Raw genomic sequence first — 26447 nt, 5'->3', positions numbered from 1 at the left:
AGCAAAGCTATGCTTGTTGGAGACTTTGTTATCGTAAGTGATCTCAAAAAGCAGCCTTTGAGCCCGCTACCTGCCAATTTTATAAAATAACATATTGTAACTTGAAAAAACCCACCTGTTGAATTTTGCTCTGTGGTGGGTTTGTGTGCATGTTTTAACAGGGGTTTTGCAAGGGGTGCCCTGGCCACCAAGGTGGAGTGAAGCTGGCATTCGGTTTTGGTCAGTGTTTCGTTCCCATGTCATGAGAAATAAGGAATAATTGATCCCTATTTGCTTCTCCACACCGCCTCTGCTTACTGTGACCTGTGTTGCCATGGGATGGGATGTCTCCATCAGGAGATGGGCACCGTCACCTCCCCTGTGCATGTGTACCTGGAGCTCCATGCCTTGTCCCAGGGCTTGCGGGTTTAACCGCTAACAAACAGTTGACATATTTCAAATTTTCTTTATTATTATTATTATTAGTGTTAGTAGTAGGATATATTACTATATATATTAGTAATGAGTATACCTATCATATATACGATAATATATTTCTATGAGTCGAGGAGGTGCAGGGCTTGAGCTGATGGTAGGTGCCGGGGCAGCATCTCGGCTGCGCTCCCAGCGCTGCGATAACGTGGCGATGTGGCTCCAGCACCGGCGGTGGCCGCGTCCGGCCAGCGAGGTGTGTGGCCAGAGTAAATATCTGGCTGGTTTTCTGCCAGCGGGAAAAGCAGCTGAATAGAGGGGTTTATGTCACAGAGGTGCTTCTGGAAAAAAGAAAAAAAAAAGGAAAAAAACATTTTCTAGATAATTTCTAGCCCTGCGGTGAAATCCAGAGCCGGTCCCGAGCTGTTGCTGACTCTGATCCCTGAGTCTCCCCGTGCAGAGCCATGGGCTTGTCAGTGCAGCACGGCTGCCCTCCGTCTGCCAGCACCGTGTCCCGACGGTGCCTCATGGGCTTGTCGCCTCGTGCCGGTGCTTGCTAAAGGTCCAGCGACCTTGGGGAAGGTTTCCAGCCTCAGGTAGCTGAGCCCTTGCCCTGAGCCAGTTAAGGCTTCCTGGCCGTTTTTGCAGCTCTGATTAAACTCCGGTGGCAGCAGCGGGGAGACCGGGAGCCTGCCGCCACCGTGCACGTCCCGTGTGCGGGCAGGAGCGAGCGGCATCACGCTGCATGCAAAGCCATTGCGTCTCTGGGTGGGTTTGCAAGCAGCCTTGAAAAGGTGGCAAAGCCGGCACCTTTCCCCGTGCCTGAGGGTGGTGAGGAGATGCAAACATGTGCTTAGCATGTGTAATGTGTTTCTGTACTAACCATGCATCAAATTATAATTTAAAACCAAAATATTTTTGTTGGATGGGAAGTCCCAGTTCATTAATCAATTGACTAATAGTTTAGTGCGGGAATGATATAATCTAACGCACTTAACAGCTGCTAGAAACAGCTGGTGCTTATGGCTCGTGCTGTTTTGGGAAGTGAAATCTAGAGTGTCTCGGTTTTGTTTTTCAGGGAGTTTTTCAGAATTGCTTGTTCATCTCCATGAGCAAAGCCCTCAAGTACTCTGAAGCGGGGACCCAGCAAGGGACGTGGGACTGGATTCACTGGGGCTTCCAACCAAAACAAAATCCCCCTTGCCCGGAGGATGCAGAGAGCACCAGCCGTGTCTGCAAACGTGGCAGCCGGACACGAGGGTGTTCCTGTGGGTTTGCAAAAGGGGCACATGTGTAATCCCGTGCTGTCGGCTGTTTTGATTTGCTTTTGAGTCAAAACCGCTGCGTGCTGAGCTATGGGCACGGCAAGGGAGGTGCCACCAAACCGAGAGGGCAGTTCCCAGCTGCTCCCCAGCCTCGGAGAGCGCTCGGCTGGGGCACGGGCCGGGGTCCTGGCGAGGTGGCACGCTGGGGACTTGTGCCGGGAGGGGAGGAGGTCACTGCCTTGCACTGCCTCCTGCCCTGCTTTCTCGGCAGCTGCTGGTCCACGGTGAGACCTTCGCAGCCACGTGGAAGGTCTGGGGGGCAGACCCGTGGCAGAAGAGGCACGGGAAGCAGAAGGACAAGCAGGCTGGTGGCGGGGACCAGACGTGGGTTGTTGCGTAAGTCTCTCAAGTAAAATAAAGGAAACCACACAAAAGCCTCAAAATGCTCGAAACAGAGCCACGTGCGCTGCTGAGATGCCTCCTTCCAACCTCGGAGCACGTAGCTCGGTGGTGGGGCCAGCCACGGCCAAGTCCACTGGACGAGTCCTGCTCTGCAGGCTCTGTAGCTCACCTACACCAAAGCATCTCAGAAACGTCGTTTGGTTCTCAAACACTTGGGTGCCTTGGTGGGAATTTCCCTGAGCTTTCCAGCAGCACTGCAGCTTAATGATTGACAAATGCTGCAAAAGCTTTACCAGAACACAAGCCGCATGCCCCAGAAGCAGGTGTCCGTTCCCAGAAACCCAGGGATTTTTCAGTGTGAGTTCCACAGCTGGGAGTAACTCAGCTGGGCATCAGCAAAATCACAAATCCTCCTTGTGCATCATTTGTTCCCTTAGCCAGGAGCCAGGTGTGGAGGTATCAGGGGGTTGAAATCCGCAGCCAGAGGGGAATGAGGTGAAACCATCATGTTGGAGGATGCTCGCTGGTCCTCAGCATGGGAATTTAGGTTTTCTATTAGGCACATGGTGAAACTCTCTGTGTGAAGACAAGCAGTGGGTTTTGTTGGGCTCCAGCCCCCAGCTTGCTCATGGGAGACCTCACTAAGAAGTAAAAGTGGGGAAAAAACCCCAACCCAAATCCACAAACAAACCCCTAAATAAGCTTGTCAAAATGTTACTGAAGGACATTCCCCTGAGATGAGGTAACTAAAATTTTTGATATACGCAGATGAAGCAGCTCTGGCATGTTTATAAAGTCAGCAAATTTACTGCCTTAAAAAAAACCAAACCAAACCAAAACAAAAAAACCAGAAAGCAGTTAGTATTAATCAAATATAGTTTATTTTGTCAAGCATTGTATCCTTTTGAAAATAAACATCCTGGTGTTGTTTTGCTGAGAGTGTGCTCGGTACTGAAGCACACATCCACGCCGCTGGGATGCAAAGCGCTGTATCCCACAGCCGTTCCTGACGGCTAATGCCATTCCTGGGAAAGCCGTCGTGCCCAGCTCCTGGTGATGGTTCCCGCAAAACGTGTGCCAGCCCTGCAGCCCAAAAGGTTTGGAGAGGAAAATAAAAAAAAAAAAAATGCTTGCTGCTGTGGGTTTTTTCCTCCTGGGCGCTGTGCAGTGGGGTGGGAGCTGGCACTGGGACCCGAGAGCACTTTGTGGGAAAGGAAGGGCCCCGTTAGGGACTCTTCAGCGTTATTTCAGATGCTCCTCGGTGGCCACAGGGACACAGAAGACTTCTCCCAAATGCTCCAGCACATTACCAGTGTTGAAAACCAGACTTTTCCATAGCAGAAGTACAGACCTAGCCTCAACCTCCCAGTGTAGTGGCTGTCTTCTCCCTTGTAGGAGCCCACCGGAGACCAACAACTGCTTGCAGTGAATCAACACATTTGTGGATCTCTGCCAGCAGTTTTTGTTTGCTTTCGCTGTCCTCTTTGCTGTTATTATTTCAGCGCACAAAGATGCTGTGCGTCGAGAAAGGAAATCACTGCTGGATCTGAGCAGCACAACCAACCTTTGCATCCAGCTCTCTGCAGGCGAATCACTAAAAAGAAGTCGAAAGCCCGCCTGTAGCAGCCTGTATCCCTTCAGTGTCATATTATATTACCATCCACCATGTTAGCAAATGGGAAAATAAACACGGGCTGGATAGCAAAGCAAGAGGCTGTTTAATTACAGATGTTAAGAAGAATGACATTTGTGTACATTCCACCCAGAAGTGGATTAAAGTGGTGACCTTTCCTGTGGTGTGAAACGAGTCTGTTGTGGAGTGCAGGCATCTCGTGTCACTTCAGGATCTGCCAGACATTTTGTTGCCCCTGTTGTTTATGGTTAACATTGGATGATGTCTCTTGAAGCTGAATCTCAGCAGCTGACAGCGTTTTCTGAGAACTTGTCATCTGGACTCTATCTAGCAAAATTCCTGGTATTGGGTGTATTTGTTCCCATTTGAAGGAAAAACAATGTTTTCTGGAAGAAAAAAGGGGAGGATGGTGGCATAAGTGACTCATAATGTTGAGCTGAAACCTGCAGAAGGATCCAGGATTTGGCCCAGGGTGCCAGACCCGTGGCGTGAGTCACTGCTATTGCCTGTCAATGTGTGTGTGATAAACATCTCCCAAGCGCCGTAGCCAGTGCAGACACTTTGCCGTGGTGGTGCCACAGAGGTGTCGGGGCCACCTTTGCCATGCAAGACCTCCCATGACCACGTCAGAGGAGACGGATGCTATTTCCAGCCTACCAAGGTACCAAGGTGCAATGTTGTCTTGCTTTCTTGCAATCTTTCTAGCAGGGCCTTTGCTCCAGGTCAGTTTTTACTGTGCTGAACGTGCAATCAGCCAGTTCTTTGCTGTTCTGCTCCTGGCAAGGATGTTAAAGCAGGAGGGCAAGGGAAGAGGAGCTTTCACACTGGTATCACCAGCCTCGATGGTGTGAAATCCCCTGCAAAAGACTTGTTCATCCCCTTGCTGCACATCAGAGCAAGCCCAGGCTGAGCACGGCAACCAAAGTTGCCCGTGGAAGAAGTCCCTGCCAGTGCTTCCAGCAGCTGCTGGTAGCTCAGAGGGCCAGGCCAGCAGCGTGGAGCAGGGAGATGCTATCTGGCCGAGGAGCAAAGGCGCTAATTGGCCTGGGTAATTGCAGAGAGGGGCAGACCAAGCCTGCGGGTGGACACTGATTTGGTAATGAATGACCGATGGCGGCATGGGGACCGCTCAGTGCCAGTGGCCGGGTGTTCTTTCCTTAATTGCTGCCTGTTGACAACTTACAGCACCGAAAGGATCACAGGGTGGTGCTGCCCTGCACTCACCGCCAGCCAGCCTTCCTTGTTTTGGGGAGCCGGTGACCCGGAGGTGTGGGTGCATTGCTCTGAGCCTGATGCGTTTAGGTGCTAAGGGCTGGGGTACGCAGGCGAGCCCTGTCTCACTTCGCCGTGGTAACCGGGTGAGAGGCAACGTCTGCTGCATGGGCTCAGGGTGCAAAGTCCCGGTCCCTGAGGTTATTGCTGGGGACACCATTTCACTCCGGGGAGGTGTGGGACAGGGTGCTGCAGCCACCCGCTCTCAGCACCCACAAAGGTGCAGGGAGCCTGGCGGGGGCGGGGGGCATGGGTGCTTTACGGAGGGTGTATGTGGGGGTTGTGTTGCAGTTACGCAAGCTGGAGCTTGGGAAAATAGAAAGCTTTCCTAAACCTGGAAATACAGAAACCTTCCCTTTTCAATCCCTCTTCTTGCATGTTTTCCTATCACAACACACACAGCCACATGCCTTCCGGATACGTGACGAGTGCCTTGGGTCGTATCTCCATCGCAGCGGTGGGAGGATTCCGGTGCCATCCCAGAGGCTCTGCTCCTCTGCCTGCGGCTGCCGGCCACCCTGCCCGCCTGCCCAGCTCCCTGCGGCTCGGGCTAAAGGCGCTGCTCCAGCCCTGTGCAATGGAAACCCTCTGCCAGGAGGCTGATTCACACCTTGCAGCTTACGGTAAGAGCCACACTGGAGCCTTTTTGGTTAGAGATGTGAGAAAAACCCTTGCAGGGAGGGGTAAGTGTCTTCGTCATGGTCCTGCTCTCCCACCTGCAGCATCAGCTAACTCCCACTTGCCTGTTTGGAAGAGGTGGCTGGGTTGGCCCACTCCGTTGCTGGCTGCACCTTCCCTTTTCCTCCAGGAGCTCAAGCCCAGCAGTTGTCTTTCAGTAGCTGGCAGCTCCGTAAATTGTCCCCTACCCGCGGCTGCTGCCGCTTTCTGGCCCCAGGTGTAGTTGGCGTGGGAATGTGTGGAGGGTCATTCACGGGGGGAGGAACCACCAGCTCTCACATACTGGGGGTACTGGGAGCTGTACGGGACTGTCCTTGCCCTTTCACCACCTCGAGATGCTTCTGCAGAGAGCAAGGGAGACCAAAGCCAGGGCTAGGAAATGGTGACACCCCCCCTTTTCAAGCCACGGCAGAGGTAACACCTCTTTGAAAGGCACAGGGGAGAGGAAAACCACGGCTCCGGCCTCCGCTCTGGCCCATGGGGATGCAGCTGGGGGGCTGGACCAGTCCAGGGATTCTTAATGAAAGGCTGCTTCAGGAAGGAAAATCTTCATCGGCATAACGGGGATTGCCTTCAGACCTGTGGTGCTCAGGCAGAAAGACCGGCTGGGGAATTGAGCCGAGCTGCACGGGCTAGCTGCGTCCCACAGCTTGGAGACAAATGTTTAGCAGCCGTGTATCTGCTGGTGAAAGAATAAATAGAGACGTGGGTCTTGCACCTTTTAAACACTACATGTCTGTGGACTGCGAATGTGGGGATGGGATTCGCATGCTGCTTTATTTAGTATTATATAAGCTGTGCTGCATTTTGTGGAAACCACCCTGCAGACACCAAATGTACAACTGCAAAAAAAAAAAAGGAGTTTAAAAAGTAGTAAAAAAAATAAGGGGGGGGGGGGGCAAAAAAAAAAAACCAGGAAAAAAAAAAAGAAAAGAAAAAAAAGCAGAGAAGTGGAGGCAACCTCTTGTCACCAGCGCCCCAGCTCCAGGTCTGTGGTGATGCTTGAGGGGAAACTATTGCCAGACCTCCCGCATCCCCTCATGCTGTTGCTGCATCATGAGGCTGAAGGATTTCACCACTAATAATTTATGTCTTTCCCAGGGACAAATAGAGAAGCCCACTGAGTCGGGGATTAACTCATGTCCCTGTGGGATAATAACCATAATAATAACAACAACAACAACGACGATAATAACAATAACAATAACAATAATAATAATAATAAACTGCTCTGTAGCTTATCCTGCATGCTCACTCAAACCTCTGTATGGTTCCTGTGCTGCTTGCCTGAAACTTTTTTTTACAGCCTTTAAAGGATGATCATTTTAGGCAAGATATGGATCATTTAATTATTTTTAAGGAGACTGATTGATCCCACTGCCTGATGGGCTGCCAGACTCCACCTCTGGCAACTGCCTGGCAGAAGCCCCTGGTCACTGTGACTTTGACCCGCTAATGCAATCTCCAAAGGAGTAACTCAAGGTCCTCACGTTCCTCTGTCCGCTGACTGAGGGATAAGTGGATTTCCTGGCCGCTGTTGAGATGGTTTTTACCACCTCTTTTACACAGCCTCACGTGGCATTTTGCTTAAGGCTTGCTGTTTGCTCTTGATCTTATTCCTGATAGTGTGGGCTGGGCGTGCGGATGGTTTGCAGGGCTGCCCATGCGGGACTTGTTCCTGAGCCCCCTCCTTGTTCCTGTTATCGCTGGGTCACCCAAGGGAGAGCCAGCTGCATAAGCAGGGCCAGCCGTGGCTCAGGCAATAAAATCGCTGCTACCTGGGGTGCAAAGAAAGGTCAGAGCGAGCCATTGCCAGCGTGTTTTTTGGAGGGTGCCTGGTGCACACAGGAGGGATGAGGGGATGCTTCCTCCGCACGTCAGTCCGGCCAAAGCTGCTCTGCCCGTTTCAGGGGGTCTCTAAAGCAAGTGCTGCTCGTCTTTGGGGAGAGTTTGGCCAAGGGATTTGTGGAATTCATGGTGCTTCATCCCAAGGTAGTCACGGTTAGCCAAAGTGTTAAATAAAAATGAATTTGCTCGGTGTTCCCGAGTGTGACGAGCGCTGATTTGCTCACCTGCTGTGGAAGGTGCTAATGCTTCACCCGCTCTCATTTTTCAGCGCTCACTTTCCCACCAGCCTCCTCCCTTCCATGGGGCCCCAGGCAGGTACGCACCAACATTGATTTCCAGGCTAATTAAAACCTTAATTTTTATATTTTTTTCCACTTGAAAGTGTCCCTCTGAGCGAGGCCAGATGCTCTCGCTTTTGAAGCACACTTCTGCTGGGGGCTGAGAACAAACCCCAGCCCCAGCGTTGCTATCACGGAGGGCATCTTTCGTGGGGAAACAACTCATTGCTCCAAACAACGGGAGGGTGCTGAGGCAGGAGGGGCGGCCGGCAAAGCAGCCCTGCTTCACCTCACCTTTGGTGAGCCTGTTTTGGGAGCAGGCTGCCTCGGGCCACCCTTTGCCTCGCCAGCCCATCCTGTGCCGGGTCCTGCGGTCGAGATGTGGCTTAAGTGACTTGGGAGCACGTCTGTGTCTCTGGGACATGTGTCGGCTTACGAGCTCTGGAAAAACCACCCATAGGAGCCAGTGTCATTGTAAATGTCAAAGCATCGTCATCCCAGCAGCATATGAGCTGGTGAATGAGGCTCCAAGGCAGCCATGCCTGCCTTAGAAACCAAATTAAATTTAAAAGAATTTTTAAATTAAGAAATAATTAATTTGGAGTTCCATTCCTGCCATCTGGTTTTGCATGTTTTGGGTGTGAGTTTTCAGTTTTCCCACTGCAGCCGTGGGACTTGAAAAAAACAAAACCTCTTTAAAGAGCTGAGACAACAATTTCAAGTGCTGCGCGCTTACATTAAGTATTGTGAAATCTAAATTGCAAGAGCTCAGCACCGCTGACGGTTACTTTCAGACCTGTGTCGCAGAAAAGGAGAGAGCAAACAGCTACCTGATGCTTCGCTTTCTCAACCAAAACAAAGATGTTGTGAGTCAGAATGAAATTTTCCACGGGGAACTTTTGCTTGCCCACTAATACCAAAAACTGCTGAATGGGTTTTTTTTTTTCCCCTTGTGGGGAGCATCCATACCATGGGTTCTGTGGGGGCTGGTTGTTTTTGGGGGGACAGGACTGTGAGTGTGCTGCAAGGAGGAGAGGCGGTGGTTTTGCACGCAGGCAGTGTCAGAAGCGAGGCGTGAGTGCAGCACAGAGGTGACATCCCCGGACCTGCTGTTTTGGACTGAGGTAGAGCCAAGGAGGTGTAAATCACGGATGTAACACTAGTGGGATGCCATGTCCCCCAGTGAAGGGCTGTGTGGCTGCTGTTTTGCATCATTCCCCCCCCCCCCCCCAAGTTATTCCCCAGGGGAAGGGGACGTGGGGCTGTGCCCAGCCCCGTGCTGGTCATCCTGGGGGGGTTCCCATGCTGGTCATCCTGGGGGGGTTCCCAGCCTCCGCACTGGGGATGCTGAGCACTGCTCCCACGTGAGGTCTGGACAGTGGAAGGACATGGCAAGAAAAGTCCTTTCTTCTCCTCCTTTCTCCCCCCCCCCCCCCCCTTGTTTTTTTTCTCCATCCTGTCCCAGTTGTGGCTGGAGGCTGTGGGCTCTCCCAGCCCACGGGCTGAATTTCCAGAGGACGGGAGTGCACGGGCTGGCCGGCCTCGCCACGCAGCCCTCTGCATCTCCACGGCGGGGACGGCGGGGCCAGCACTTCAAAGGGGCAGTGGCTGCTCCCACCATCTCCACCTCGTGTGGGGCACGCTCCCAGCCCCGTGGCGTGGGACCACCCGTGCCGCCCTGCACATCAATCAGCCCCGGCTGAATTTCGCCACTGCCCACCTCCCTGACCCGGCTATCTCCCTCCTTTTCCCCTGGGATTCAAGTGCAAATGCGTCAGGACCGTGGGCTGTACAGCCCCTCGCACCGGCCGGCCTTGGCCCTCGAGGTTTGCCCGGACTGATGCGGGATCTCCCTCCAGCTGCGAGACTGACGCATCCCGGCTGATTTACAGCAGGAAACATCGACCTGCAGGGTAATGAATGGTTGATTTTTTTTTATTATTATTATTATTTTTTATTTTCTTCCCTCCTGATCAGCTATTGCAATAAAATGGCTTTCATTTCCCACCCCCCACCCCCCTTTCTCCCCAATCTATGCCCAAACCACAATATCGGTTAAAAATATCATCTGTGAAAAGAAAAGGCAAATAAATGAGCACATCAAAGCCAGCTGTCTGGGGCCGTTCAGTTGGGAGCAGAAATAGGGCTAGGCCCTGGGCCCATTATCTTGCTGATATCTAATGCCACCACTTCAGAGTGTGAGAATGGAGCCTTTTTTTTCCGCAGCCGAGCGTACCGGCCCCGCTGGTGTTTGGGAGCACAAAGGCCGTCATCCACCCCAGCTCTCGAGACAGATTGTTGACATGTTGCTCTCAGATTTCATTCCTGAAAATCTGGAACTTTATGCCGAACAAATAACATGATCTTTTTCCTTCATCTGGAAAGGATAAAAACAATTGCTGGCACTTGGAGCAGATCACTCTTTCTTTTCCTCCCTCCTCCCTCCCGGCTTTCCTCGCAAGCCCCGACTCGCTACCCGCAAGTCACAACTCGCATATTTTCATTTGAAAACTCTAAACCACGGGGGGTGAGGGGCGAGAGCGGAGGGGAATGAAAGAAGAAGATTAAAATAAAGGATTGCAAGCAGCACCGACATAACCATGAACGTCTGGCAGTCCATGTGCCGCCCCGGCCCCGCCGGGTGGGGAGGATGGAGAGAAATGCAAAGTGCTTGCCGTTTGGGGGGACACGGGCAAGGGCTGCCTGTGTTCCTCACGGAGAAGCGGTTCCCAGCCCCGCAGCACATCCCTGCTCTGGGATGGATGGTGCCCTGCTTCATCCGTTTGGGGGCTGGGACAGTGGGGAGGGTTGCACCCTCCGGGACTCACATTGCACCCACTGATGGGCATCGCACCTGGGACGGGGACGCAAGCTGTGACCATTTCGGTCCAAGGCAAAGTCTGGTGAGTCCTCCTCAAGCGGCGGGACTTCAGTTGGCACTCACCCTGCGCCCCATTCTCCTGGGCTGCTCCATCATGGGTTTTGTTTTCGGCATGGCACTGTCAGGGAGAGGAGCTGCATCAGCCTGTCCCGTCAACCTGGTGAGCTGGTGGGTGAGCGGGTGAGCGGTGTGTGCGCTGCCAATACCTCCTGCCTGCAGCTGTGGTCATTTTAAGCAGGTTTTCTTTCCTTTCATCTGTGTAAGTACACACATTTTCCACTCTGTTTACAAATACTTTTGAAATAGCCTTTAAACAGAACGAAGAGAGTGCCTGGGGGTAAAAAACCCCATTATTTTATCATTATTTATTTTTATTTATCATTATTTTGTTGACACTGAAGCCCTATACAGAACAGGACAGGGACAAGTCCTGCTCAGAGCTGGTGCTCTCCCTGCTCTCTCTTGACCCATTTTGCCTCTTGTGTCCCAGGTGATATTAAAGGGGCTAGCCACTTCTGGTCTCCTCTGCTAACAAAATCCTCAAAGGTGCTGACACGCATCCCTGCTATAACGAGGCAGATGTCTACAAATGAAGCGCTTGCTGGACCGGTTCCCAGGTAGAAGCGCTTCGAGGGGAAAGAAAGGCCCTCCATGAAGCGCTGGGTGCAGTAATGAGGATCTCCCACTGGCAAGCTCACGCCGATCTTCCCAAGCTCCGAAAAACCAGCTTTGACCTCTCTGTTGACCATCACTGGTGGAAACCAGCCTCCTGCCCAGAGGGAGCGACTGCCATCAGTGGTGATGCCCGGCATCAGAGGGGACTGGGATGGTCTTGCTGACAACTGCAATGGGCTCCCTCTTCCCCTGGCTCTGCTCTCTGGATTTTTAGCTGGCACAAGGGAGTTCAGGTAATAAGTAGATATTACTCATTTTTAAGCAGTGCCAACTGGCCGGGTTATCTGCTGCTCTGAACATGCCTCTCCCCTTCTCTCTCCTTTCCATGGTAGGAGATTGGTTCCTGCTGCTCCAGGCTTGTTCCCCTCTGCCCCAGGTCCGCAGGGACTGAGGCCACACAGCCCACAGCATCGGGGCCACCTCCAGCCGTGCTGTGCCGGCCACACGTGCCGAGAGCTCTGGGCTCTGCTGAGAGCAGGGTATGTTTTCTCCATGTACAGGAGATAGGAGAAAAAAAATAAATACCCGGCTTGAATCGTGGCCAGGGAGGTTTAGGTTAGCCATCAAGAAATGCTTTTGTGCAATAAGATCCCGAGTCGGTAGCTGGGACAGGCTGTGCAGTCTTGATCGAGGAGGGATTTTGAGAACAGAGAGGGAGAGGACAGCTCGAGGTCGGTCCTGCTGGGCCAGAGAGGGAGGCATCAGGTATCTGAAGCTTTTTCCAGTCCTAGTCTCTGCAGCTCCAGGGTTTTGTGAACCCCCAGCTGGGTGGCGTGCTTACTTGTGGACCAGGAGACTGCACATTTAACGGGCGAGACTAACCCGAGCAGGCAGGCTGGGGCGTGTGGGCTGGCCGTGCCACTGCTCACGGCACCCACGAACCTCACTCTGCCCCTGCCCTGCCAGCACCCACCCTGTGCTACCGGCACCAAACCAACTCTTAAAAGGGGAAAAAAAGGAAAAAAAGCAGCCCAGGCGATGATGCCTGCAGTAAATACAGCCCAGAGCACCCAGGGAAGGGCTGAGCAAGGGATTGCCTCTTGGAAAGGATGGAAATGCAAGAATGACTTGTGGGCTTGTTTCCTCTGTCATTCCTGAATTGTCTTCTCCCCTGCCCTCCAGCTGGGGCTCCTCCACCCACCCTGCCCTGTGGACTCCCACCCCCCTTCACGTCTATAGGAAGATTATGTGAGTGTGGATGGAGATTTAACATCATGGCTGTAATTCTCACCGAGAAAGGCCTGGGGGAGGCAGATGCAGGGTCTCATCCTGCCACCCAGCCTCCTTGGTGGCAGCCAGCCGTATGGCCACCCAGGACCGGGAGGATGGGGACACATTCCCTGGGATGCTGGGCTGTGGGAAGGGGTGCGGGGAGCTGGCGTGGATCTGGGATGCCAGCCCAGCTGCCAGCATCGGTCCAGTGAGCCATAAAGTGGCCATCAGGGAGACGCAGCCCAGGGACCCTCTTTGCACCCCTGCGGTAGGGGAGCGGGGAGAAGAGGAAGCCGTGGCCGGCTCTGGAGCAACAGTGACTGACGTTCGCTTGCCGGGAATCTGTTGGGGAATATTTTTATCCGCTGGGTGTGAGTGTGCTACGCGTCAGAGCCATCTGCCACGCAGTCATTTTTGGGAGAGCTAGGAAGTGCGGGCATGAAAATCTGTGAAAGTCAGTGCATTCCTGTGCCCTTCAAAACTGTGTGTCCCCAAGTCTCCTCCCTGTGGTGTCCAGGGACAGAGCTGGGACAACTTTTTGTCCTGCTGGGGGAGAGACAAGTTCTTGCGTTCCCTAAAGTGGAGATGGTCTTGAGCCCCACACAGCAAGCCCCGTGCGCTGTTTGGGTTCGGTCACGGGAAGCCGAGTGACACCCTTGCAGCAGCCTCGTTGCGTGCCCAGCCTGTTCCCCCCTGTCCTCAGCATCTTTCCATCTTGCTTCAGTGTGCACAGCACCTCGCACCCTGCTGCGGCAGAGCCCGGCCGGCATCTGCCCCCCCCCGCCAGAAGACAACGAGGAGCTAATCCACCCCTTACCCCAGAGCCAAGCAGTTACTGCGAGAGTTTTCTGTTCGCTGGACGGGGTGAAGGAGCCTTAGGATAAAAATAAGTGTTAAAAATAAATGGAGACATCAGCCCATGCCGAAACACCGGATCTGCTTGCCCTAAAATATCAGGCCGTTGACATTCAAAACCAAGATTCAGAGCGTCATTTTGCAACTAGCAGAATCCCCCCCATCCTTGTGACAGATGCCCTGGATTAAACACCCCCTGAATTTGTGGTATCTGGGGTTTTATCAAAGGAGACTGTTTCCACTCGAGCCTCCCTTGTTCCAGCCCGACCACTCTGCCGCAGGAGAGCGAATGCGCCTGGTTCGGGTTTACAATGAGCCGTCTCCTGCTGATGAGCTGGGAAGACACGCCTGTCCAGTTCCCTTTCAACACTTTCTAACCTCCTTGTGGCCCAGGCTTTCCTGCCAGTGTGTAGGATTTAATCACCCTTAATGATAGCCAGCCCAGGGACTGCATTCAGCCAGGTTTTCCTAAAGGGCTACATCTGAAATCTTTATCCAAGTACAACCTCACAGTAAATTCTGTGACAGACGACTGGGAACACCACAGGGCTGTGGCAGACCTCTGGCCAGGACCAGAATTAAATCAAACTGAAAGCTTAAGCCCTCGTAGGACCCCAGCGGGATTTTTCGGATGTAATCAGTGCCGCTGCTGGGCTGGGGGTTCCTCTCTGCTGCCAAGATGTGTCAGTGCTAGAGGACTGCTCCGGTTCCGCCAACCTGAAGTTAAAACCAATCCAGCAAATCCCATGCAGGTGGGAATTACTTGTATCGATTTTTAGTGTAAGCCGGTACATCGCCGATGTGGACTCGGTTGATACCAGTAAGATTTATACTGATTTAACCACGCCCCCATGAAGGGTTTGTGCCAATTCCTCTAGAACGGATTCAAAGCGGTTTTAATTAAACCGACATAACTTTGTTGTGTGGATGAAGGCTCAGGCAGGAGCAGGGCGGACGGAGGTCTGTGTTGGAGAGGAGAGGTGGCATGCCGGAGAAAGGTGAAGAGAAACTGCAGAGGAGCCGGGTCTCCTCTGGTTTCTCTTTCCCTACCCTTCCTTCCCTCCGAAAAGCTGGCAGGGCTGCAATTTTTCCACTGAATGAGATGACGGAAATTTGAAATGCCAAGTTGTGCAAGGCCCATGGCATATGCTGGAAGAGGCTCCGTGCAGACGCAGTGCGGGTGATGTCACCTTGTCTCCGTCTCCTGCGCCGGAGCCAGCGACGGCTGCGCCAGCGGATCCGTGCCGCGGCCGGCTCTGCCCAGCCCAGGGGTGCCCGTGCTGGTGGCGGGGACATCTTGGGGGTCCCCCCAAATAGCAGAGGAGACTCGCAGCCAACTTTGTGAGCGGGCAGAACCAAAACGGCTCCGAAAGCGCTGCCGGCAGCACGGGCTCGGCTCTCTGCCAGGTAGGGGAGATGGGGACACGAGCCCCAGAAGCGGGGAGCGTCCTGTGCCACCGTGGCAGGCCTCGAGGTATCTTCTAGGGCTGGAAAAGAAACACTGAGTCTGAGGGCAGAAATACTAATGGGGAGAGAGGAGAGTTTTGGGGGAGGTGGGAGGTCAGAAGTTTTCACCCTGAAAAAAACCCTCAGCATCTTTTTAAAGCTAAACCGTGAGTTTTCCCCTCTGCTTTTCTCTGTCTTTTTCTTCTGGGAAAGGAAGAGAAGTGGGGAAGGGGAATCGCTTGAGCTGTTTGGGGTGAGGGGCCTGGGGAGGTTCTGCCAGATGTGAGAAAATGCTGGAGAAGGTGAAAAACTCAGAGAAAAAGTTCTTTTTTGAGAGAGGCTACTTTTCCATTCCTTAAAAAAAAAAAGAAAAAGAGTTTTTCATGAAAAATTTCAGGCAGTCCCATTGTTTTGCTGCAGCCTTTGATTTAACTACTTGATCAAGTATTTGACAAAACCCTCCGTGTTTTTCAGGAGGTTTCTTAAATCCCGCCGAGGTATGGGATTATGAGAAACAACAAATGGCAAGCTGTCTCTAACCCCACAGACTTTCTCACTCTCGTTTTCTCTCTCACTTTGGAATAAAAAATGCAGTGCTCCCTGCTGAGTTCTCTTTAAAATTCACATTGTCTCTTCAAATAAAGGCTGGGAGGGTGAGGTAGTGCTTTGAAAACCAGAACTCAGTCATACATTGCAGGGCCAGATCCTAAAGGATTATTCTCTCTCAGGACACTTTATAACTTCATGAGAACTTCTGGCCTGGCTTGTCTCACCAGCTCAGCGTGAGTGGCCCCAGCGGATGGCAGGGTGACTGAGAACCCTACACCCCTTCCCATCAGGATGGCCAGATTTGTCTCTGGAGACTTTTTAAACCATGATAAAGCAAGCTCCAGCTTTGCCCCTGGGGATGGCATGGCCCATTTCCCATGCAGGCCAGGGATGCTCCCTGCATCCCTGCCTGCCACAGCAGGATCCTCTCCATCGTGACTGGCCCAGGCTGGGCCGCGGTAACGTGGCTTTCCCTTGCTTTTTGGTGTAATTCCTCGACCGCAGCAGCATCTGCTGCCCCAAGGCTGTGGTGAGCTGCCGGCGTCGCCGCTGGAAAGCTCAGAGCTGAACCAGCATCTTGATCCCGTGAGAAGCGCCTGGAGGGGCAGCGTGGCCATGCTTTGCTGTCGGCATGCTCTTGCCAGGGAAATGCACTGGAGGGTCTTGTCCTCCTGACTCGCCTGGCATTTCACTGTCAAAATCTCGAGAGCAAGGGGGTGAAGCCGGCAACTTCCTTTGCTGTTGTTTCAGTCTGTCCTTCCCCAGTGTGGCAATGAGAGAAATGCATATAATGAGGGAACGTATGGAAATGTAAACTGCTACGTAAACTGCTGCAGGTTTCTTTTTTTTAAAATGATGCTATCACCAGGCCATTACACTGTCATGGGGCAAATGGCGCTGTGGCGAGAGACAGCGCCGGGCACAGACGTACGGACGCTGCAGCGGGACAGAGCTGCCTGCGCAGCATTCGTGCCCAGGAGAGACGGACCCTGGGACCTCACCACGCCAGCCAGGGAGCAAGGTCTCCTTAAAGAACCCCTTTAAGTGACATTACAGCCCTGTGAAATCATGACAGCGCCTGTCATTCTTGTAGCACTGTTTCTGTGATTTTCAGTAAAGAGAAGCAAGCAGCAATTGTTGGACTCAAACCCCTGGTTGAAGGGTTTAGCGGGGCTCGTTTACACCTATGCATGTATCTGCGCGCAGGGCCGGGGTACGAAGGAGGAAGAGTGGCTGGAGCATCTTGGTGTCTGCGTTCCTGAGGCCTCTCTCCTGCCAAACTTTCGGAAACAGAAGATCGGTGGAAAAAACCGGTCGGTTTTGACGAGTCTTTCATGCACGTAGTTCAAACCTACGTCAAAAGTCATCAGCTTAGTTGAACCTATTAAACCCGGAGCAGCGCTGAACCATCCGCAGCCCCACTCAAGGCAGATCAGCCAGCCCGGCGCTCTCCAACCCCTACCCGCGAGCTTCTCTTTCCCTCGCGGGGATGGGAGCGTGGATGCCGGCCGGGAACTCATCCCACGGCCGGGGGGATGCTCACACCCGGCTCCGGGACGCGGCCAGCCCCGCCGGGAGGCGAGGACCTGCGACTCGCCGGGCTGGCGGGGACTCGGAGCCGGGGGCGGCGGGCGCGGGCCGGGCTCTCCGCGGGAGGCGCCCCGGGGAAGGGGAAGGGGAAGGGGGGGGAAGCAGCGCCCGCCCGGGGCCAGCCCGGCGGCGGTAGAGGGCGGGCAGCCCCGGGCTCCGCTCCGCCTCGCTGGGCGGGCGGATCCCAGCTCCTGATTTTCCCGGGGGCTGCAGAGGCTTGTCCCGGCCCTGCGCGATCCTGCTTGGCTGCCGCCCCTCCCCGCCTCCCTCCTCCTCCTCCTCCTCCTCCTCCTCCACCACCACCACCACCCCATGTGCTTCCTGCCGGGCCAAGTTTGCAGAGCGCCGCCGCACGCCGGGCCAGCGGAGCGGAGCCGCAGCGGAGCGGGGTGCACGGCAGCGGGCGCGGCTCCTGCGCGGCGCGGCGGGGCAGGCTCGGCGGAGAGCCGGCTCCGGCTTCGGGGCGCTCTCGCCCGGCCCCGGCGGCGGCCCCTGCCCGCCCGCACCATGCCGCGGCGGCGCGGCTGCCTGCCGCCCCTTCTCTGCACTTTAGCCGCCCTCAGCCTGCCGCTGCTGCTGGCCGCCGAGCCCCGCGCCAAAAGTTGCTCCGAAGTGCGGAGGCTCTACGCCGCCAAGGGCTTCAGCCAGAGCGAAGCGCCCAGCCACGAGATCAGCGGTGAGTCGCGATCGTCGTCGCCGCCGCCTTTGTGCGCGCTCGGCCCGGCCCCGCCGAGCGCGGGGTGCCCGCCCGGCTCTCTCTCTCTCCGCCCCCCCCCCGCCACCGGCCCCGGCCCCGGCCCCGGGGCGACGGCCCGGCGCGGGGCGCGCTGCCCGGCTGGCCTCCCCGGAGCTCGGCTCGGAGCTCCCGGCTCGGCTGGGTTCGCCTCCCCGGAGCTCGGCGCTTATCCCGCTTCTTCCTGGCCGGGGTGCGCGGTAGGACCCGGCGAGCACGGCCCGGGCCGCCCGGCCCCTTCCCGGTGCCGGGGCGGGCGGGCGGGACCGCGCCTGTTGCCGGCTCCGCTCCCCGCCGCTCGGCCGCCCGTCTGCGCCGCGGCGGAGCGGGCGCTGCCCGCCCTTGGGCTGCCTTTCTCCGCGGCGGCGGGCGGCCCCGTCCCGTCCCGCCCCGCCCCAGGTGCCGCTCGCCCGGCGGCTTGCTGGCGAAGGGACGGAGAAAGGGTTTCTTCCCCCCTCCTCCCCCCCGTTTGTTTTTTCTTTCTTTCTTTCTTTCTTTTTCTTTCTTTCTTCCCTCCACCTTCGTCCCGAGGCACTTGTGCATCCAGGGGACGGGAGTGCTCGCAGCCGGCAGCAGTAGGAAATGGTAGCTAATGTGCTCACACCCAAAACATTTTATTCTTTTTGTTTCATCCTTCATCTCCCTCCCAGGGCCGCTGCTTTTATTTCCCCTTCTGAATGACCTACTGGACCGCATTCTCTGCGGAACAAAGGAAGTGCCTTTTTAGCTGGAATCCTCGGAGACCACCAAGGACTCCAGCTCATGCACTGCAATTTCGCACTACTTTCAACAATAACAAAAATGCATGACTGAATGGCTCAAAAATGTGGAGTGTTAGGGGCATTCATTTTGGTCTAGGACACTGTCACAACACAGACAGACCCCAAGTAAATACCTTTAGAGGGCTAAGATAGAGGCTGGGGGTAATCTTTGCCATTGCTGTGCCCTCCAGATATGCATACATTATCCTTTTCACTGACGAAACTAAAATGATTTCAGTCGGTTGCGCTTTTATATTGTCAGACTAATGATATGCGTTTAGCCTACATCTGTTTGAATAAAATTGCAGGCCCGTTTACTTCTCCAAGAAATATTTTAATGAGAAACGTCTGACTGGTTGCAGTTAAAATACTCTCCCCTTCACCCTCCCTGCTTCGTAAAATGGTCTCTAATAAATAGGCTTGGATTTGATTTGAGTCCAGCCCTCATCGGTGTAGGATCAGGACGTGAGCGGGCTTCCTCGTGGGTCCGGTATTGGAAGGTTTGACCTAGTCCTTATTTTATATATCGTTGTTTAAGATGACTTGGTGAGCGTTGGAGGATGTGGGGAGTAGATAGTGCTGACGGGGCTTCCATTTGGGGTTCTAAAGCTGTTGTTGGTTTGACCCTGTGCTTTTGAAAGAAGGGGTCAGAGAAATGTGATGAGCAAGGTGAGATTACTTGACAAAAGAAGGGCATTCTGCAATGACACGCTGAAAATATCGGCTGGGTTACATCGCTGTTCCAGGGCTGCGGGGCGTCTGCGTCTGGCCTCGCGTGGAAAGCAACAGGTCTTGCAGAGTTACATTTTAGATGTCGTTCTGCTCTGTGGGGTGTTTCAGAGAGGATGGTGCAAGTCTTTAAAGGAGGTGTGCCGTGTACGGCTTTAAAGCGCGGTGTACCTCAAGCGCGACTGCGCTTAAAATTAAAGGTTGAGTGGGGTGCTACACCTGCTGCAGTTTCACATTCCCCCTGTGAATTCACGTGGTTTTGGCGTGTCTCGTGCTTAGAGGCTCCGGATCTCCCCTCTCGCCGCTCAGCTGGTGTATGCAGACGGGCAGACGGTAACCACTTGTCCCGCTGCAGGTTTTTTAACCTTCTGTGCCTGCGGTGCTTCACCTGCCGCTGCCTTTGCGGGGTCAGCGCAGGGAACCGCTTTGCCGTGGGCTGGGTGGGAAATGTCACGCGTGATAACGCCGGAGGCTGAGGTCTGACACCAGGGCGAAAAGGTCCGCGGTGCGTATTGCGTCTCGAAAAAATGAGTCACTTGCCAAACCTTTGATTTCGGTTGGTGTTTTCAGGTGTGTTTTCCTTCAGGTGGGTAGGTGGATTGGAAAGGCAGTTACCTGGGAGCCTGGCTAATTGGTGAGAACGAGATAAATGTGTGTGGGAAGGAGCTGTGTGTTTGGACGAGTATTCCGTTGGGGTGATGGTGGAAACTGGTGATTTCTGCTTGGTAGCACCTCTCTGCTCACTAAACTGGTGGAGAACAGGTTGGAGAGGGTTCAACAGGCTGTAATGCTGATGGGATAATGTGTGGAAACATGGTTGTTACTGGCATGAACTCGAGTCTGAAGTCCATCAAGTTCTTTACATTTTTGTACCGGTTTGGTGGATTGTGCTTTATTCTCCCATTCTCTTACAGAATTGCTTTAGATCACAGTGCACAAACAGAAAATTTATAGCACCTTTACAAGAAGGTGTCCTAAATGCTGTGGCAGATTAGTTTCTCTAAGTGTAGTGACTTCTTTCCTGTCAGCGATTACTGATCCTACAAAACATTGGCCTTGAATTGTCAAAGTGAAGCAGCTGGGTGGCACAGGCAGATGTGCCCCTGCGCTGGGCTGCGTGACAGCAAGTGAAACGGATCCTCAGCCGATGGGCATGGGAGTCATTTGGAGTTTAGCAGCATCTCACGTGGACTTTTTTGCCACATTTACATTCTGGAGCAGTAGGTGTGTACAACCTTTTTTTTTTTCTTTTTTTCTTTCAAGCACATGCCCATTCCAGCAATCTTTTTATCTGTATCATTGCTATTTCAGTCACATTAAAAGGCTATTCCTTGTCCATAATTACCCAGCAGTTCAATTTAATATTTGTTTAGACCAGGTTTAGGACATAATTAGAACATGCGTAAATGGCAGGTTATATCTTGCTGAAGTACATAAGCATTTCTGAAAGACGTGTGCAGCTGGCTAACTCATTGCTTGCTTGATAAGAGGTGTAAAATGTGTTATTTGTAGTGTGGAACATATAGAAATAGTTTCCTTTTATGTTAACTTGCTGTTAGAGGTTTAAAGACAGACTACTGCTATAAATCTGCATGGAAGCATTTCATAAGTCATGGCCCTTTGGTGCTGCCTTGTATCTGAGTGACCTTTAGTAGCTTCTGCACCTATAGACCTATGACGTATATGTTGCCAAGCTCAGGGCAGTGGTGGGGTGCAGTCTTGGTGCTGTTGAGCTTGCGTAGAGCTGCCACAGATGGTTGGTTTGTGAAACTTCACTCTTGATAACGTCTAGATAGTAGGTGGTGTGAGGAGAGCGCCAGCCTGTAACTACTTTTCGGGTGACTTTAAAAGTTTCCCGAGGAAAGGGCACATCTCCGGATGGGCTCGGTCCTACAGCCTGTAGCTGCTCACTGTGTTCAAACGCTACCCAGAAAGTATCGTTCCTTATTGAACCCACGTGTCTCTGGGCTGTGGTGGTGATGGAGCAAAACTCCCTGCGAGTGACCGTCTGTGGGGACTGCTTACCCCGGCTGGGCTGGTGTGGCTGCAGAACGAAATGCAAAGTGAGCTGGTGGCATCCGGAGACCCACAGTAGGTGGCTGTGATTTAAAAACAAAAAAGCCCAAGAGTTCTTTCAAGAGGCTCCTTCTTGCCCTCAGGTGTTAAACGGATGGAAATTCCTTCCCTTTTCCTGCTAATTGGAAGAAATAGATGTTTCTTTTCCTGGATTGAAAAAGGGGGGGGGGGGGGGGGGGGGGCTGAAATCTTGCCTGTTGGTGGAAAGCGTTGCCAGTTAACCTGCAAATTTCCTGCAGAAGCGTAATGCCTTCCCTCGCTGGCACTGCTGTCGTGATTTTGTGGTGGCACGGAGGCAGGCTCGAGTGGAAGATGCTCTGCTGGGGAGCACAGAGCGAGCCTGGAGCCTGCCTTCGCAGGGGGCTGGGTACAAGCAGTACTCTGTGGTCAGTCTTCGTGGAGATGCTCGATGCGATCTTTGCCTCTATTTAAACTGAATAAATGGAATAGCTGCATTTATTTGTCGGGAGCTGTGGAGAACAGTTCTTTCACTGTGACGGGGGAAATCACTTGGCTCTTGATTTTCGGACTCATGGGATTTTGCCCAAAGTAACTTTGGCAGGGGTGCCCCGACGTCCTGCTGCTCGCTCGTCCCCGGCGCGTTTGTGGTTGTCAGCCGGGTGCCGATGTCAGCCGACCCAGGTGTGCCGCCTCGGTCGATCAGGAAGGCTGCTTTGTTGGCATTGCTGGTCTATGTATAAAGTTCAGCAGACGCTGTCTTAGTTTTTCACGTGCTTCTCCTCCGTGTGACCTCTTCCAACCGAGAAACGGTTTCTGGGTCTCGTCCAGGACTGCGTTACTCGTGCTGTCTGGCACTGCTGAGCCTGTTGCAGTCGGTTTGCACAAGACAGCTCCTGGGCTCGCTGGGGTACGAGAAGTACCAGGTAACGCCTGGTCCTCCTTGCCATCCGTTTGAAGGTGTGGAGCTACCCGGCCACCAGCTGTAGCTGTTTGCAGTGACTCTTCTCCAGCAAAGGCAGTGGTCCTTGGTGGGCAGGGTGGTTTCTCCCACCCGGCGTGCATTAACGGAGCGATTCCCTGACCACCCGTGGGTGGGGAAGTGACCGTCGGAGAACCGTCCTCACGGCGAACGCGAGTGCTGGCGTGGAAAAGTAAACGAGAGAACCGCTTGAAGTATTTTTAGCTGCTTCTAATGTCATTTAGCAACTGGAAACAGCGGGAGGGGGGGAGCTGGCAGCATGCAAGTTGCCCACAGGCCACCGGCGAGCACCCCGGCGTCCGGCGCTGGCGGCTGCGTGGCTCGGGGAGCGTTGGCAAGAGCCGGCGGCGGCCCCCGGCTGAGTCACGGCTCCGGCCGCCGCTCGCCTGGGACTCTGCTTTCTCTCTGTAAATCTGCAGCGCGGGGTTTTGTTCGGCTGCAGCAGCGCGCCGTGTCCTAGCAGCCGGCAGCGTGAAGCATGTGGTTAGCAGCAACTGCTTGCAGTGGTCCGGGCTGAGTGGGAGTATCGTTTTCCTTGGCAGACACTTCATAGAAAGTTCTGTTTTTTCTGCCAGAATAAGCAGTCATTACATTCCATACAATTCATAGTCAAATTATTATCTATTGTTAAAATTGCCTTAATTATCAGATGTTTCCTTAGACATGTAGCTGTTTTTTAAGAGGCTGAATAGACGTGTGTACATTGTGCAGGAGGCCTGAGCTGCACAATGTTTTCAGTACTGTTTTGTAGTTTCAGGGAGATTTTCTGTGGCTTTCGTATGTCAACAGACTTTTTATTCTCGTTGAAACAGCAGCAGAGCAAGGCAGACACGGCAGCGTGGCACTGGGTTTGCCTTGAGTCTCTGCCTCTCCCCTCCGCCACGGTATTTATCCTTGATACCTGCGGAGCCGAGGAAGTTCAGGCTGAAGCATCGCTGCTGCATGCGAGCGATAGGTGTGAGATGGCTCTGATGGGAGAGTGTCCCAGGCAAGCGTCTTCTGTCTTGGAGGTGCAGGTAGCGTCTGCCCAGCAGGGCTGGGACCTCTGGCAGGAGGCTGGAAGGGTCCCAGTTTATTTGAGGTGATGGTGTCCGTGGTTTTAGCCTGCTCTGTGGTGTTGGCTGGTGGCTCGTGCGGACCCCACCATCCTGGTTTTGTGCAATGGGTTGCCGACCCTGGGGGCGTTCTGGAGCCTGTGTGGATGGAGAAGGGCTGCCAGTGCTTCTCGAGAGCTGTCGGATGCCTGTTCCTCGCCTCCCATCCCTTCCACCCATAGCCGTTCCCCTGATAAGCAAAGGGGTGCTCAGCGCAGGGCTTCTATGGATGGGCATGTGTGTGTCGAGTTGCAAGGGCTCAAGCCTTCATATCTCCCTCCTGGTCTCCTCCCCAAACCACAGGATGGAGCATCAGGATTATCCCATCTGCTCCAAATCCTTTGCCTCCTCCCAGAAGAGGAGCGACCCTCTTGGACTGATTCCTTGCTTTTGTTCTGCCTTTTTTTTTTTTTTTTTTTTTTTTGGGGGGGGGGGTGGGGGTGGAGGGATGATGGGGGGGGGGGACAAGGAAATTCTTGTTAGCCAAAGAGGTCAGGGTGTGCGTCTCCTCCCCGGCGGCCAGGGGCTGAGAGTGGGCTGCCAGCTCCGGTCTCGGGGGCAATAACCTCCTCGCATTCCTCACATTCCTCCCGCTTTCTCTTTCTTTTGAGATTATGAAGATAACTTCCTTCTCCCATTGCAAAGCAATGCCAGGGCCCGGCAAAACTCTTAAATTTCCCTCTTGCTCCCTAAATTACCTTGTGTGCTCCAAGATGCCCCATAGCAAACCCCACCGGTGGCCTGGAAGGGGCAGTTTGTGCTGTTCGCCGGGATTTGTGCATCTTGGGAAGAAAGCTGCCTGCTGCTTGTCTTATTTTTTTTTTTTTAATTGCCAAGCATTCTAATTAAAAAGCGAACGACTTTGTTGTAGCCCGTCTTACCTGCTTCCTGGTTTGTTAAAGGTTTTCCTTAGTGTTTTATGAAACTATTTTGCCTTTCTAGCAGAGATTTTGGGCTGTCTGTGTTTTTTTGTGGGTTTTTTTTGCCCATGCAGCGTGCGTGTGGCCCCGCGGAGCCTGTGGCTGAAGCGCCATGATTGTTCTGGGGCATTTTCCTCTTGTTTCATATCTTTCTGGTCCGGGAGAGGCACTGGGATAAAAGCAGCATGTCGGGAAGAGGGGAGCTGGTGAGGACACGTTGGAGGCTTTGCACGCGTGGGGCTGGAGGCAGCCACGTGGGCTGTCAGCGGGCTTTGCCCCTGCGAGGATGCAGCTGTGAAGGTTTTCTTAGGACAGTGTTTTCTGTTTGCTAAAGACCATGGCCGGTGCAGATGTCTTCCCCACTGGTTTGTGCCTTGTGGTCCGGCATGTCTCGTGTCCCCGCGGGTCCTGGGAAAGGGGTGGGATGGGATGGGATGGGGAAGGGGTGGTAAAGTGCTGGCAAAGTGTGGTGCTTGAAAGGATGGAGATGGTGCTTAAAAAGTGGGTGTGGGGGTAGCTCCCGGGTGGGATCAGCCTTCCTTAAGGGCTGCCCAATGTTGATTTTAATGTGAAATTAGGATTGTAGTGCCTCTTTCCCAACGTAAAACATTGCCTGATTGCTCCCCTCCTCCTCACCCCCCCTCCCAAACACTCTTAGAAATACTTCTCTTTTTTTTTTTGTTCATCTTTTAAGCAAAAAACCCCATCTGTTCATTTCCAGTCTTTCTACTCAGATTTTCTGTGATTTACGCATTTGGTGGCTGACGGACTTGGACATGTGTGAGTTCGCCATGAGGGACTCCTCACTCGGCTATTTTGGTGTAGGAAAGGTACATGGTCAGCAGAGAGGAGCTGCCCTGAATGAAGGATTTTGAAGGAGTATTTCTCTTTTAACGTTTCCAATTTAAAAGTTGAGAATTGTCTGGATTTTAAGCAAATTCAGATGGGAGCAAACAATGATGAAATGTTTAAAATATGTTTCAACATTTTTGTGGGAATAGGAACTGTTCTTACACAGGCAAGGCTGCAGCTTTCGGGAGGTGAAAATATGTGGCCCTTACACATTGTCAGCATTGTTGCTGGTTTTTTTTTTTTTTCCCTCCTTCTTTTTTTTTTAAAAATGCTCATAGGAAATTGGCTTTGGTAATTGAGTTTCTACAGAACCACAACATCCAATAGCTGTTCCTTTCCAGGGGTCACACTTAGGTTAGTTTAAGTAATGTGCAGTCGGTTTAACCTCTTGTGGTTTGTAGTGCTATTCTAGAAATTACTGGTGATTTGGGGTGTGTTAGAGTAACAAGTTCACAGGAAAACCCCAAATGTCAGGGTGTCTGGTTTTTGGAGAGCTCTGACCGCTCGCCCTGTGAAAACCGGGCACCTTGTGGTACGTCCCTCAAAGGGATGTGCTCGCATCGGAAAATGTAGTTAAAGCCTTTATGGCCCGTTGACTTCCCTTTTGAAAGAAGCCGAAACAACCCTTGGTGAATTGTTCACCTACGTTGACTTACAGCATCCTCCTGCTTCGAAGCAGGGTGCAGAGCCCGGGCTGGATGCTCGGTGCTGGGTCTCATCGCCCCATGTGGCTGGTCCTCTGGCAGTGGCTCTGATGGAGGAGCAGTGCCCCGGACCCCCAAATCCCCCACGGTTTAGGGGATTTGCTGGCAGCGGAGGGCCAGCTTTAAGAAATTACGAGCTGGGGCTTTAGCTTGGTAGCATTGACAGTTTGGTATAAAAAGCTCTGTGTTGCAGGCTGCGATGACAGGGGGTGATAAATCACTCTTGGCTGGTGCTACAGGTTCTAATAATGGTGTTTTAAAAAGATTACATGGGTTTTAATACAAACTTCTTGCTTCTTTGTACTCTCCTCTTTTTAAAGAGTGGAGCCTGTTTTGATTCAGCATTCTTGGAACATAAAGACGGAGCCAGGATTTTTCCTGGGCTGAAATGCAGTTTTTTTGCTTCTCCTACAAACACAAGGATCTTGTTGGAGTGTCTTTGTAGCCAACTGTCCTCTTTACAAGGGAACTTGCTTGCTTGTTTGTTTTAAAGGTAACTTTGTCCCCTGGAAGATTAAAGAGCAGGCAGCTTTGACCAGCTCTGGTGGGTGCTATTAGAAAAAAATTTGTGATAGGGAGAGGTTTTGCATGATAGCAATAAAGGGGGAAAATAACCTTCTGCAGCCTCCCTGGCTTTCTTTGA

The 26447-nt window shown here is 53.1% G+C and overlaps 1 protein-coding gene across 1 annotated transcript in view; it reads left to right on the top strand.

The window, feature by feature from the left end:
* Positions 1–17279: 17279 nt before the first annotated feature.
* Positions 17280–26447, top strand: part of GPC4 (glypican 4) — a 70558-nt gene continuing 61390 nt past the window's right edge. The window contains exon 1 of the mRNA XM_049827916.1: positions 17280–17671. Within this exon, the coding sequence (XP_049683873.1) occupies positions 17308–17671 (364 nt within the window). The 5' untranslated portion in view covers positions 17280–17307. The remainder of the gene's footprint in view (positions 17672–26447) is intronic.

The sequence above is a fragment of the Accipiter gentilis genome, chromosome 24 (genome assembly GCF_929443795.1).
Source record: "Accipiter gentilis chromosome 24, bAccGen1.1, whole genome shotgun sequence".
Taxonomy (NCBI): domain Eukaryota; kingdom Metazoa; phylum Chordata; class Aves; order Accipitriformes; family Accipitridae; genus Astur; species Astur gentilis.
The sequence above is the reverse complement of the archived record's forward strand: the minus strand, read 5'-3'. Positions and strand labels throughout refer to the sequence as shown.